We start from the raw sequence: 16,627 nt of genomic DNA on the forward strand, positions 1-16,627 counted from the left end.
GTCTACAGTACTTCATTTTTAGCATGAATTTGGCTTAAAGTCAACATAAAATCACATTTTTAATTAACCCTTATTTTTTGCTGGAAATTCAATGAATGGAAGATATTTAATTTCTTTTACATTATGTTTAATTATATAACACATCACAGAAATAAAATAAAAGAAAAATTAAAATGAAAGAAAATAAAATATAATATAATAAATAAAATAAAAGGAAAGGAATTTTTTTTATTTATTTGTTTGTTTATTATTATTATTACTATGGAAATAATAAATAGAAATTCAGTGAATGGAAGGTTTTAATATTTTTTCCATGATATGTTTAATAATATACCCCAGGAATGATAAAATAAAATAATATAAAATGTATGCTGAAAATTCAATTTATATGTGTTTTTATTCATTAATAGTAACAATTTATTACAAACAAAAATTAGTCTATCCATATTTAATACTTGGAAATGAAGGTATTGAATTAATTTTGATAATCCTATTTTTTTTATTTACTCTATTTTTTATTATTTATTTGGATTTTATATGGATACAGTGCAACAGAGGTAAATAATAATAATAATAATAATAATAATAATAAATATAGCTGCAAGCAGCAATTATGGGACCAAGCACTGCAAGCATCAGACCAACTGCAGTAATGAGTGATTAAAACTATTTTATGATGATTTTAGTCAGAATGGCGGAAAAATCATAAATACAACCACTAGTAATATGATTTTTTGGCTTATCACTTTTGACCAATAGGTGGCGCTGTTATCAAATATATGTGGTGTGTTCTGTGTGGTGACAATGGCACACATAAAGTTTGGTGTCAGTGTCAAAGATTTACAGACATACAGCCTCAGAGTCATTTTTTGACATCATGCCTCAAATTTGTAAGGCGCTATACAAAAAATGGTTTTGTCGTAAATTTCATAATTAATAGTTAATGAATGGTTTATCACACTTGACCTATACAATAAAAAAATATTATAATCCAATCAAAATTCATAATCAACATTGTAAAAAATCATAATCTAACACTTAACCAATGGTTTATCACTCTTGACCGATAGGTGGCGCTGTTACCAAATTTATGTGGCGTGGTCAGTGTGAAGTGACAATGGCTCATACAAAGTTTGTTGTCAATATGTCAAAGCTTTGCAGAGGTACAGCCTCAGATGCAGTTTGGCATCTTTCCAGCAAATTCGTTGATGCACCAAACGACAATGGTTTCGTATCCATACACAAAATTTTTTGGCAAAGTTTTTGCCAGCTTGGTCTGAAGATGATCTGAGTCAAATTTGGTGAAAATCGGACTAACGGTCAAGGAGAAGTCAACATGAATTAAAATGGCAGACAGGAAGTTCAGCCAATTATGGCAAAATTGGTATCAATGTTCTCAGGATGATCCAAGGAATCTATCAACATTAGTTTCATTACAATAGGCTCATGTAAGCAAAAGTTATTAGCATTTTTAGAAATGTCTTTTTTACTTTTGACCACAAGTGGCGCTGCCCCAAACTTTTTGAGTACCACCAGGGCATGGTGTCGAAGACACATACCAAATTTCATAGCGATACATCAATGTGTTCGTAAAATATAGCATTTTATCACAAAATTCTAAATGGCCGACGCCCAAAATGGTTGACATGGGAAAACTGGGTATGGTTCGACTTGGCATGATCCAGCGTTTTGTGATTTTTGGCCAAACCATTCAGAAGTTAAGCAAAAAGAGCCATTTTTCATACCTCCTGACCACTAAGTGGCACTGCGCTAAAACATTGGAGGTAGCCTCAGGTCATGGTTGTTATAATCCACACCAAATTTGGTCTCAATATGCCAAACCGGTGCGGATATATAGCCTCACATCCATCTTTGCGTGCTTTTCGTAGAATTCATTATTGTTATTTGTTATATTGTTATTTGAGAACGGTTGGACGAATCAACTAGAATTCCATAATTTTTTGCCAGCATGGTCTGTAGATGATCTGATCCAATTTGTGTGAAAATCAGTAGAAAAAGTATTTTTTTCGAATGATTAAAAATAGCGAAAAACAAAACCTTAAGATTTTTGCATTTTGGTGTCCCTTTGACGGTTTAAAAGTTATTAGCATAAACATGAGTGAAAGTTTGGACAAATGGTGAACTAGAGAGTCTGAGTTAGAGACTCCAAACTTGCTATGGTTAATGTTGGGACTGTCCTCAATCAGTGTGCCAAATTTCACAACTTTCCTGCAAGCGGTTCTATGGGCGGCCATAGACTCAAGAGTGGAAGAGGAAGAAGAAGAGAAGAAGAAGAAGAGGAAGAAGAAGAAGAAGAAGAAGAAGAAGAAGAAGAAGAAGAAGAATGCCAACGGATACATAACACCTTCAATGCTTGGTCCCTAATAATAATAATAATTCCACAATTCAAACATTAAATTTCTATTAAATTCCTTCCGGAATATTTTCCACTGAATACTGTTACATGTCAAATTATTATGAATATTAAATACATTGTTGAATGCATTGCCATCATTATCTTCAATCTTACAGAGAGTGTTTTATGGTGATTTAGACGCATGGTGAACTTTACCTCCAGGGGGAACCTGTTTCCATTCAGACTGTGTTCAGATCCCTCTGAAGTGGCGTTACATCGGCCCCAATGGAACGTGATCCTGCCCACTTTAAACCTGGATCTGAGCCCACCTCCGCTTATGAAGTACTGACCGTTCAGACTGATTACCACTGAGAAACACGATACACACACACACACAAACTCAAGGACCGCTTGACGTGTAATTGTGCTCTTCTTTCAGCATGCCTAATTGCACATATTTCATATTTCAGCCTTATCTCTGATAAAAGATTCATTTTAAGCTTTGCCTTTTGTGCTGGAATAATCCCTCACTTTCACAGTGTCAAATCAGAACAAAAGATTCAGTGCCAGCTTTTCTTCTGCGCTCCTGTAAAAGCACAGACCCTCTAAAAGAAGGCCAGCTGCCATTCACAGGTATGAGAAAGAAACACCAGTAGATTTGATTCTTCAGCAGCTCCATTACTCTGCCAGCGATTAATCTCAGGTTGTAATTGCATTCATCGCAGGCCATCGCTCTGGAGAGTTAATATGTCAGTGTAATTCCACTGAGTGCTGGTTAAAAGAGGGAATTCAAATGCCAGACACGTTTCATCTGCACTTCATCACATATGGAAACACCACAGACCTGTTTTGCCGTCGTTGGTGATGGTGGTGGATTCGGGGGTTGGTTGGTCCCAATTCTCCAGCTGCAGGTTCTGGTACTGAACCCTGACCTGTGTGAACTCCTCACTGATGTCAATGGGAGACTGTCTGGCATTGCCACACACTGGATATTTCTTTGCCCAGTGCTTCTGGTTCAGGGCCCCTGTGAAGAATAAGGGTGAATAATCTAATCTTAATAATAGCACACACTTTTATCCAAAGCTACTTACAAAAGCAATTTGTCGGACATGAATCTTGAAGCAAATCAGGTAAAGATATGCTGTGTTAATTAATGCACCAAATGTTCACCTGAATTGATGTTGACTTTAAGGCGAAAGTTCTATAACTGCTATACATTTCTGCCTTGGAACCTTTTTAATTGCTTTTTAGTTTATTTATTCATTTAAACAGTCCTGTAATGTGACTATATTATTTTAATAATTAATAAATAAATAAATATTAAATATTTATAAAAGCAGAAATATTGCATATAGTCTCTCAGTTACTTTGAGATCAAAACTGCATGTAGAATACAAGAAATATAAAAATGTTACAAAAAGTAGTTATACGAAATACAAAAAAGAGCAGCTATCCACGAAAACAATTTTAATTTTTTTTATATTTTAAATATTAATAGTATTAAAATATTTTAATATATTTATATATATTAATATTAAAAATATTTTATTTTAAATGTTTATATTATTTTAAACATTTATTACATATTTTTTAAAAATACATTATATTTCTTATAAAGAGACAAAAAGCTATAGTTGTCTTAATATTTATTTTATGTATTTTATTAAAGCATGTGCCTTGGCGCAGTGCTTTTTCTAAAACATTGTGGTTCAAATTTGTGTTTTGACATTTTCTTGATCCTCTTTCACCTAAAATTTTCCGATTTCTCTATTGTACACTACAAATAAAAAGACCAAAAATGTAACCAATGGCATATGGCAGCAAACTGAAGCACATGGTATGGCATATGAAGAGTCAGTGCTGATCAGAGCAGAATAATGCCACTTGCAGTGATGTTGAACACATAAACCGAGTGCTATGATATATCACACTGACTTTAGCAGACGATAAACTCACAGAGCAGATGGCAACGGGTCACACATCACTGAACAAACACACACACACACAAACATAAACACAGCTGATTAAAAGTGTCCCGAGGACGTGTCTTTAAGACGCTAGATCTGAATTATCAGCTCTAATGTTCCCTGGAAGGACGATTAGCGTGTATATTTTCACAGTGATTTCACTTTCCGCTCCTGGGTGGCAATTCTTCACCCTCTTAAGCTACAACATAATTAATACGTCCCCAGCAGGCTATACAGGATCATGTCCACCATGTGAGGACAGCAGAACCACATCCACAAGCTACTTAATATCGACAAACGTCGGCCGTTAGCCTGATTGATGGATCCACATTCAACAGGAAAACAGCATTTTGAGCTATGAGTCTGTCAGGATACAGCAGTGTGCATCTGGATCCAGCAGACACATGATATGGCAAGCTGTTCTAACATTTAATCCTTAAAATGTACTAGCATCTATTTTCACACTACTGGTACTTATTTTTTAGCCATTAAGGACTAATGCTTATTTTTAGATACTGGTGCTTATTCATTAGCTGCTTATTCTTTAGCTCTTAGCATTTATTCATTAGCTATTAGCGCTTAAACTGTAGCTACTGGCGCTTATTCTTTAGCTACTGGCGCTTATACATTATCTACTAGAGCTTAATATTAAGCTACTGTTGCTTATTCTTCAGCAACTGGCACTTATTCATTAACTACTAGCACTTATTCTTTAGCTACTGACGCTTATTTAGTTAGTGACGTTTATTCTTTAGCTACTGACGCTTATTCTTCAGCTGCTGGCACTTATTCATTAACTACTAGCACTTATTCTTTAGCTACTGACGCTTATTTAGTTAGTGACGTTTATTCTTTAGCTACTGACGCTTATTCTTCAGCTGCTGGCACTTATTCATTAACTACTAGCACTTATTCTTTAGCTACTGACGCTTATTTAGTTAGTGACGTTTATTCTTTAGCAACTGACGCTTATTCTTTAGTGACTGGCACTTATTCATTAACTACTGATGCTTATTTAGTTAGTGACGTTTATTATTTAACTACTGATGCTTATTCTTTAGCTACTGATGCTTATTTGGTAAGTGATGTTTATTCTTTAGCTACTGGCGTTATTTGGTAAGTGATGTTTATTCTTTAGCTACTGATGCTTATTTGGTTAGTGATGCTTATTCTTTAGCTACTGACACTTATTTGGTTAGAAATGTTTATTCTTTAGCTACTGACGCTTATTCTTTAGCTACTGATGTATATTCATTAGCTACTGAAGCTTATTTAATTAGTGTTGTTTGTTCTTTAGCTACTAATGCTTATTCTTTAGCTATTGATGCTTATTCTATAAATACTAGCATTTATTCTTTAGCTACTGCAGCTTATTCATTAACTACTAGCACTTACTCTTTAGCTACTCGCACCTCTTCTATAGCTACTAGTACATATTCTTTGGCTTAATTATTTAGCTACTAGCATGTATTCTTTAGCTACCCCTTGCTAATTAATTAGCTACTAGTGATTCTTCATTAGTGACTAGTGCTAAGCTACTTATGCTGATTTATCCCTTTTGAAAATTAACCATGGTTTTATTACAGTACAAGTGTAATAACCATGTTTTTTTGGTGGATTGATTATCCTCTGTATAACCACAGTTTTACTACAAATGCAGTGACTGGTTAAACTATATGGTTAGTGTAGCAATTGGTTAATTTGTTTAACCATGTTTCATTTTCTTACGGGATTAGCTACTAGTGCTTATTCTCCAGACATTAGCGCTGACCTTTCCTATTGCTGATTCATTAGCTACTAGTGTTTATTCTTTAGCTATTATCACTTATTTATTAGCTACTAGTGCTTTGGTACTAGAAGCTTTTTACAAAACTTTGATATTAGTTACAAGTACCTATTCATTATGATACTACAACTTTTTATTAGACATTAAACACAAACAAAAAACATAACACAAAAACACACATACACACACACACACACACACACACACACACACACACACACACACACACACGTGGATACGCTGTAATCAAAGAGAAGCGCTGCTGCTATGGTAACCGCTAGTCTGCGGATGTGGCATAAACGCAGAGCCTGAAGTAATTTCAAGGATTTTGAGACCTCTGGGCTGCTCTGACATTTTGAATATTTCTATTTTTCTAACAGCATGTAAGGTCAGATCGCTCAAGATCGAAGACTGCAATAACAGTTGGGTGCGCTTTGGCCTTTGAAGCGATCCGCAGAATTATGGCGCAGGGGAACAAACGTGAGAACAATCACAGACGGGAATGGTTATTGCGGATTCCTCCCCCTCCATAATGACACCCTGATCCACACTGACATTCAGTCTGATTACACCAGCCAATTATCCACAACAGTTTCCATGCAAGAAAGTCGGCAAAGGAGAAGTAAAGCATACAACCCATGTGAAAGTCTGTGGACTCATAAAGGAGCAACTATTCACAAAAACACACCTTCTCTGATGGTCAATAACTGAATTGTAGGCTACAATATAATTAAAAAATATATATATTTAATAGTGTACCATTTAAATAGTTTAACAATTAAATGTCTATAATTAATTACATTTAAAATGCAATTGTTTTTATTTTTTAAAATAAATATAAAATATTATATATAATATTCATTGTATTATTATATTAATTATAATTGTATACAAATATATGTAATCTTAATACGATAAATGTTGGTAATTAGTATTAACATATATATTAAATTATATATATTTATATTTAATTTTATAAAAGTTAAAATTACAAAGAATTAATTACATTTTAAACTTAATTAAGGACATTTAATTATTAAAATATTAAAATATAATAATATTAATTTTTTATTTAAAACTATATTTATGTGTGTGAGTGTATATATTCTGTGTGTGTGTGTATATATATATATATATAAGCTAAAATAAAAGAAACTTTAAAGTTACTGACATTTATTTATCATAATATTTAAATATATTAATATTAATTTTTTTTATTTAAAACTATATTTAATATGAAACAAAAGCTAAAACAATAATGACAAAAGGGGACAGTTTAAACTTTAATAATTAGTTGCATTTATTTATTGAAATATTAAAATATATTTATATTAAATATATTTGTTTAAAACTATATCTTAAATAATACAGATAATTTTTATAAGACATATTATATAAGATGTATATTAATATATATTAGGATAATATACCATGTAGTAAAATATTATATATTTCAATGAATGAATGAATGCTGCAAATTATTAAAGTTTAAACTGCCTTTACTTCTTCATAATATATAATTATATACACTGTTTTTCCTTTATATAAAACATTCATTATATCCTGTGCTGATGACCAGCTGCTATAGGACGTAGAGTCATTGTGGAGTCGTTTCCATGGCAACTAAGCTTGTGTACACCATAGAGCAATGTGATCGATGAGTAATTTACACATCAACACAACATTTACCCATTTGCTCTAGAGAAACATATGTATTTGTACATACATCACATCTTCGGTGAGATCATAAGCAGTAAAGCAGAGGTGCTGCTGAGGACGGAGGTGGCAGGTTATCAGAGCGCTCAGATGATTAGAGGAAAGAGCGGCGGCACCCGCAGCAGATGGAGACGGGACCCGCGCCAGCGGCAAGAATCACATACCCCTGGGCTCTGGAAAACAGGCTCGACGGGGGACTGACATGCTACAGTAACCCATGATCATGTAAGAACTCCATCCCAAAACCAGCCGTTTACTGCCTACATAGACAGCTGCATGCTGAGCCTCATAAATGACTGATTTGAAACGCTCCACATAAGCACACAACTATTAGATAAATATTAAATATACAGTACATATCAGTACATATTACATATGTTTTTCCCCATCACAAGGCATTCTGGGATTTGCTTTTCCCATGAAATGTGAAAACTTTAAAGGCTATACTGTAAAAAAAAAAAAAAAAAAAAAATTGGAAAAATAACAAAATTATTGAAGTATGTTTTACACAGTCTTTCTATTTTAAAATGTCACATTTACCTGCAAGCATTACCTGCCCGTTCTTTGTGAATTTTACTAGCCATTTCTAAAATATTTCAATTATTTCTTATTGAAATATTTAAATATGTTAAAATGATGTTCAAAATTTTATAAAAAAATATATATAATAATTTTATAAGATATATAATATAATTTAAGTTTATATCAAATGTTCTTTTTTTAATACATATACAATATTAAATACGATATTCTAATATTATATTAGGATAACATTGATATATTTAAATATTTCAACAAATAAATTTACTAGCAAGTTCTAAATGAAAAGAAGTGCCATTCGTTTAAATAATTAAATGTATTAATATTACATATATTTCTTCAAAATTATATTTTAAATTAAATACATATTAAATTTTTATAAGATATATTATGTATGATATATATTATATAATATTCATATATTTAAATATTTCAACAAATAAATTTGCTAGCCATTCCTTAATGAAAATTTATGACATTAATTTATTGAAATATTCAAAATGATTTATTTTAAATGTAATATAAATCTAAAAAAAAATTAGATATAAAAGATGTATATTCAATTAGAACATATTAATACGTTTAATATTTTAAACATTTACTAGCAATTTCTAAATAAAAATCTGCAACATTTATTAATTATTTATTTATTAATTTCTAATTGAAAAATTGTTCTAATTTTTTTTTTTTTTTTTTTTTTTGTGTAATTAGAAATTATTTCTGTAATTTTGACTCTAAAAGTTATCTGGACTGTTATATTTGCCTAAATGTTCCCACAGTAATGGATGCTAATACGGATTAGAAGTGAAGAAAAGGGAAGAAAATAAAGTTTGTCAGATAGGATCTGGAGAGAAAAACAACATGCTGTGGAATAATTCATGGGATATTGCTCATTTAACTGGGTGACCAGACTGGAAGACCACAGTATCTGTTGATTTTTAATTCACAATTAGTGCATAATAAAAAGACAAATAAAACAAACAAAAAACAGACATTTCCCACACATCAGGAGGGAATCTGAAGCATTACAGAGTCACTGTGTGACTGTCAGCTGAAGAAGCGAGAGTCTATGAACAAATTAGCATTCAAGCTTGACAACTATTGTTTGTGGAGAGAGAAGTTTACTGAAACAATCAGAGTTAAAACAGAGGAACGTGTTTCGTTCTCTTTCTGCACAGGTCTGTGCTGGGCCTCACAATCAAGAGTCTTCTTTCATATGTTAATTCATTTAGCTTCAACTCACTGAACACACACACACAGAGTCCGTATCCTACTCTACTTCACAGTCAGAAAAACAAGTTTTCACAAGACAGTAAGATTTGACTCGATGCAGACTCGCAGCAGTTTTAACGGGACAGCAGTGATTATCTTATGGACGGACAGGATGTTGACATGAAGCTGATTTGAAACATGGATTGCGTAAAATGCTTTACAAATAACTGACTAAACGGAATTTAAAAAAAATAAGTTACACTTTAACCATTTTAAATATTATCTAAATCACGCAGCTATGGAGTACCAAAGTACTAGATTAAATATTTAAATAAATCTATTTTTATTTAAAAAAATGTTTTATTACTTATAAATTATTTTTAACTTGTTCTTTTTTCATTATTATTATTATTATTATTATTATTATTATTATTATTATTATTATTATTATTATATTTAAATAGCTATAATTTTATATTTATTTACATTCATTACACATATTGTAATCAAATAAATACATTTAAACAAAAAACAACGTTTGCCAGAATTCCTTGTAAAAAAAATTAAAATAAATAAATAATATTTTTTTTAATTTTTGTTATAAACTACAGGTTATTATTGAAACACACCTATGAAATTAATATTAATTAAATATATTTGTTATAAATAATATTTGTTACAATAATATATTTGTATATTTATTGTTTATTATACATATTGTAATCAAATTGTAAATAAACAAACAAGGTCTCAGATTTCCTTGTCAAAAATATTTTAAAAATTCTTATTAAAATACACATCTAAAAAATATTTTATTTCATTTTATTTTAACCATTAAAAAAACTTTTACAAGGAAATTTGACACAAACCTGTTCTACATAATGATGACACTACTTTAGGGATTGTGCTGGATGTTTCATTTCACATTTTCTTTGGGGTTAATTCACCATAATTCATCTCATCAGTCACTGGCACCATCTGGAAACGTTACATCGCATTTGTTTTGATGGTTTTCCCGTCAGTGAATGACTTTTGGTCACTCAGTGAGTTTTGGTCCCTTTTCCAGGTAAGAGAATGACTGTACATTTTAAACATTCAGCTTTTCTACTGAAAACTGAAACTTAAAAATAAAATAAAAAATACATTTAAAAAACTTCTAATAGTCATGGACTAAAAGTCACAAAAATATTCAGTACCCTTTCTGTTTTTCCAAGCGTTTTTCTAAGCGTTTTTCTAAGCATCCACTGGCCTGATTTAAAAGCCACAAGTCAAAGCCCTCCAACAATCCTGAATGTCACTTACTCTTTTGAAAGTCTTGAGTGTCTTAAAGTGTCTCAGACTTTCAGCTAATCTCCAGCACTGGCAGGTCAGCGGTCGACTCTAATGGAGAACGGACATTGATCCCTCTGCTAGCGTATCCCTGTCTCTCGCTCACAAGAGCAAGTCTTTCTAAGGTGTCTGGGTTGAAGCCAGTGCTGTGCCACACCGGAGTCTGCTGAGACGCACACAATAAGAGTGTTTGTTCGGCTCAACCCACCTGTGTAAGACCAGTCAACGTCCTCAGCCAGTCTGCGCTGACCTCTCAGGTACGACACGGCCAGATCTGGAAGAGAAAGATGAGGAGAGCTGGAGTCACAGAGCCAAACAACATTCAGAGAAACCACAAAATAAAACAACAGTCTTTAGTGTTTGAGTAAAATCTTTACACAGGTGACAGGATACACTAATTATTTGTAGATTGTTGGGTTACACTCTTGAAAAAACAGCCAGCACGAAGCTAAGGTGTGGCTATGTGGGGTTGCCAGGTTGTTTCTATGTTGTTGCTAAGGTGTTCTAAGTGTTATTAGTGCATTGCTGTGTGGTTGCTAAGGTGTTCTAAGTAGTATAGACAGTGCATTGCTACTTGGTTGCTAGGGTGTTGCTATGTGGTTGCTAAGGTGTTCTAAGTAGCATCTATAGTGCATTACTATGTGGTTGCTAAGGTGTTTTAAGTGTTATATATAGGGCATTGTAAAGTATTTTAAATTGTATATACATGTACAATGCATTGTTATGTGGTTGCTAGGGCATTGCTATGGTGTTGGAGGTGTTTGAAAAAAATATAGTGCATTATTATGTGGATTATGTGGTATCTTGCTATGTGTTTGGTAAAGTGTTCTAAATAGTATATTTAGTGCATTGTTATCTGGTTGCTAGGGCGTTGCTACGGGGTTGCTAAAGTGTTCTAAATGGAATATACAGTGCATTGCTATGTTGTTGCAAGGAGGCATACCTATGTGGTTGCTAGTGCATTGTTATCTGGTTGCTAGGGTGTTGCTATGGGGTTGCTAAAGTGTTCTAAAAGGAATACGCAGTGCATTGCTATGTTGTTGCAAGGAGGCATTCCTATGTGGTTGCTAGGGCATTGCTATGTTCGAAAAGCAATTAAAAAAACAATTAATTTCATTACTATGTTGTTGCTATGTTTTCTCTATGTGTTTGGTAAAGTGTTCTAAATAGTATAGGTAGTGCATTGTTATCTGGTTGCTAGGGCATTGCTATGGGGTTGCTAAAGTGCTCTAATTGGAATATACAGTGCATTGTTATGATATTGCTTATATAATGCATTGCTGAGTGTTTGCTAGGGTGTTACAGCAGGTTATACTTTTAAACTGATGTCATCGGACTAAAGCACTCTTTCCTATTTGACTTGAATGCAGTATAAATATCTGTAGATGAAAGTGTGATGAGGGAAAGGTCATTATTATCACTGTACAACAGACTGAGTGGGTGTATTCCAGCACATGTCCAGTGTGTGTGTGTGTGTGTGTGTGTGTGTGTGTGTGTGTGTGTGAGGCTGTAAGGACACCTGCCAGACACATCAAAACACACATGTGTCACTGTTGTAGAAGGGAAAGTTGAGATGAAAGGACACATGAGCTCAAACACACACAGTTGTGTCTGGATTACAGCCATAACCTCTGAGACAACAACTTCAACTGTTTTGATGGGACTTAAAGGAATAGTTTACCCAAAACTGAAAAAAAAAAACCTCCTGAAACTGCATGTGCCAGACTGTAACCAACTAAACTAGACACAAAGTCCAAGAGTCAGTGTGCTGATCAGATGAAGAATGTCCTTCCAAGAGATTTGGCCAAGCTGCAAGCCACTGAAGCATGCAAAAATCAGTTAAAGAGCATTTTAGCATTTTAACAGTCTGACCCGCTGACCTGACAGCACTGACCCGTCCCATGTGTAATACGGTCAGTCCCGTCCCTGCCTCTCAGAGCCCATTACTCAGTGAATGATGACCGAGAGCCACTGCCACAATAGAGCCTTTGAAGACTTTTGCCACAGAACAGGCATTATTACAAAGAACAGTCAGACACAAGTTGTTCTGGAAGAGTTTTCACAAACACAAGCACCTCTGTGGTCCATATAAGGGTTATTCCCAAGAAATGGTAGAATTTTGTAAATAGATTTTGTACAATATTATATTTTTTAACTGAAGATTGTATCATATTAAATAAGCAATATTTTTATAACATTAATTATAATGAATAATTAATTAATTAATTAATATTAATTAATATACATTTAAAAAATACATTTAAAAATACACTATTATGTTAAAATAATATAAAAAATTTAATATTTATTTACTATAATTTATAACAATTTTAAATGTATTTGCTTATACAATATATTTAAAAACTAAAAAATAATATACAATTATATATTGTATAAACACTTGTATAATCATTAAAAAATAATGATTTTATTGTAATCTAAAAATGAACAATATTAATGTAATATTAACTATATTTTTACATTTTTAAAAAACTTATATACAATATTATATAGAATATTTGAAAATATTATACATTACTATGTATTTTAAACATTTTACTATAATATAAAAATACATTATAATTAATTAATTTTATTCAATTATTTATTACAATATTATATATTGTTTAAATAATGACTTTACTATCTCATATAAACAATACTTATGTTATCATATTTTTATTACATAAGTATTATTTTGAATTGTTTTGAAATATAAAGTACATATTACAATATTATATATTTAATAATAATACATTACTATATATAATTTTATTATGATATTAAAATTAAATGTTATAATAGATTTTTGTTTTATATTATTTTATAAAAAATAATATATACTTGCATATTTAAAAAATGATTTTATTTATCTCAAATAAACAGTAGTTATGTAACTACATATGTACTTATGTAATTACATTTGTACATTTTTAGGAAAAAAATGTATAAAATATGCATTACAATATTATGCATTAAAAATAATATATATTACTATTTTATAATAATATTAAAATAAATGTTATATTTTTATACAATTTAATAAAAAACGTTTTATATTAAAAAAATTTTATTATATAAAAAAAAAATATATTTTTTTTTGTTTTTTAGTGTGTGTGTGTGTGTGTGTGTGTTTAGGATTTTAATATTTATATATATTATCAATTATTTGTTTACATCCACTATTCTTGTGGTAAAACATGGTAAAACACCCATTTATTTAGGACCTTTCCTTTTTAACATAGGCTTTGTGTTTGACGGTTGTGTGGAGTAAATCCCAGTTGGCCGGGCGATGAAACTGTGAGTGGAAGAAGCTCTTTTGCTCGTCCTGATTCACAGAAACGGTATCATACAGCGACCTGCGCTCCACTAAAGCTGCTGAGCTTCTTTGGCTCGGCTCCATTTCACAGGCACCGAGAGAAAAGCCTGCGGCAAATTAGATTAAAATTGCTCACAGTTTGATGTTAATGAGTCTATCACCGATAAAACAAGCCCTTCACTGGACCCCTCTCGCATTCTCACTGCTCTCTACAAGAAAAAAAAAGAAACACGACTGGGGATTTGCTTCCATTTTCCAGATAAACAAAAACAAGTATGGCTAAATGAAGAGTGATCACAAGTTAATAATCAGAAGCTGAAGGCTGTGTTCACCGCTCATCCAAATTACACTGATTATGAGAGTCATCCCTGGAAATTATGTTTCTATGGAAACACTCAATGAAATAATAATAACAAATTAAAAATAAACATATTTAATAAATAATAATGGGGTTATTAAAAGCTCAAGGGCAACTAAGTCATATTGAAGGTAAGAGATAAGACATTCCCCCCCACCCATTTTAGGCCCGAGATTTAAACTACATTCTCTTCGATTGGGAGTTTAATCAATAAACCATTCAAGCATCATTGTATATAATAATATGAGAGATTTCTAAACAAATTAGCTAAGAAGGCAAATTCAAATTTCAATTAAAAGTAAAAATTATGAGAGTCATCCCTGGAAGATATGTTTCTATGGAAATTTCATTTTAAGTAGTCTTCTCTATAATATTCAATATATTTAAAAGAATCATTTCATATAATTATAAAAACAATAATATAATAATAATAAATAATAAGACAACAAAAATGTTTTTACGTATGAATATAAAGGAATATAAAATGGTTACATTAATGGAAGTTGCTTTAAAATTGTAATTTATATATTAATTAATATGTAATAATTTAATGCAATAATAATAATAATAATAATAATATGTACATGTAGTTAGTATTAAAATAAAATATAAAAATGCTTACATGAGTAGAAGTTGCTTTCAAAATTGTATCAAAATATTTTGTTATCATTTCTAATAATAATAAACCCATATGATTATTATTATTAAAACAGAATTTAAAAATTGCTCTTTGTTCAAAATTTGTGTGTAATAATTTGATATATTAAAACTAATAATAATAATAATAACAACAACAAAAATACAAAATGATTACATGGGTGGAAGTTGCTCTCAAAATGTAATCAATATAGAATGTAATTATTTTTTATAATAATAATAAGATTAATATAGAATGGTTACATATGTAGAAGTTGTCTTCTTAGTTGTGTTCACATGACGTCACAAAGTGGAAGAAGTCAGAGCTTTTATAAAGTTTTTTTTAAGTTTCCAACTTTACATTAAGAGTTTTTACTCTGAACCTATACTTTAAGTGCAAAGTTTGAAGAGTTTGTTGACGGAGAGTTGTTTACGACAGTCGCTCGACTGGGAAACACTCTCTGCATGTGTCTGCTTCACGCAGGAAATGGATGGGGGAGGAATCGTAAGCATCCTCTGCCCTCTGTAAACTTCTCCAGAGTCATTCAAATACATAAGAGGATTAGAAAAGTCTCGGGGAAGCCGGCCAGCACGTCGTGTTTCTAACTCAAGAACAAAAACACAAGTCCCCCTCCTCACCCCGTCACTAAATAACTTCCGTCGCCTGGATGAAACGCAGCCTGTGAACTGTGTGTCTGTCCATGCTCTCATACGATGGAGAACACCTGTCTGACACTGAGAAGAGTCATGGCCTGAATTCACACGACACACTTGTTTAAACTGACAGCTAATTGAATTATGACATGTGTTCCCAAAGGTGCAGATTATATTTGGATCCCCAAGGTCAAGGGTTGGAAAACAGCCAGTTGGGAAGTAACTGAAGACAGACGAAAGTTTAAAGCTTTGCATAATAGGAACAAATTTTAGGAAATATAACATCCGGAAATATAACTGAACATGCCTAGATGAGAACTTAAAGGGACAATTCATACAAAAATGAAAATTGGGTCATCATTTGCTCACCCTCAAGTTGTTCTAATCCTGTATGAGTTTCTTTCTTCTGCTGAACACACAAGAAGATATTTTAAAGAGTATGGGTACTCAGACAGTTGATGGTAGTCATTGACTTCCATAGTATTAATACATATACATATACACACACACATATATATATATATATATATATAGCATGTTTTTAGAACGTTGCTGTGTGGTTGCTAGGATGTTTTTAGAACGTTGTTGTTTGGTTGCTGGAATGTTTTTAGAACTAGTTGTATGGTTGCTAGCATGTTTTTAGAGCGTTGCTATGTGGTTGTTAGGATGTTTTTAGAACGTTGTTGTTTGGTTGAATGAATTTATAAATAACTATTTGTTTGCTAGCAAGCATTTATAACGATAACATTTCTAT

The 16,627-nt window shown here is 31.8% G+C and overlaps 1 protein-coding gene across 1 annotated transcript in view; it reads right to left on the reverse strand.

The window, feature by feature from the left end:
• The window catches only part of LOC109072256 (receptor-type tyrosine-protein phosphatase zeta-like), a 44,306-nt gene that overhangs the window by 20,293 nt on the left and 7,386 nt on the right, over positions 1–16,627 (reverse strand). The window contains 3 exon segments of the mRNA XM_042721656.1: positions 2,573–2,724; positions 3,201–3,380; positions 11,115–11,180. Of these exon segments, the coding sequence (XP_042577590.1) occupies positions 2,573–2,724; positions 3,201–3,380; positions 11,115–11,180 (398 nt within the window).

This window comes from Cyprinus carpio, chromosome B4, assembly GCF_018340385.1.
Source record: "Cyprinus carpio isolate SPL01 chromosome B4, ASM1834038v1, whole genome shotgun sequence".
Lineage (NCBI taxonomy): Eukaryota > Metazoa > Chordata > Actinopteri > Cypriniformes > Cyprinidae > Cyprinus > Cyprinus carpio.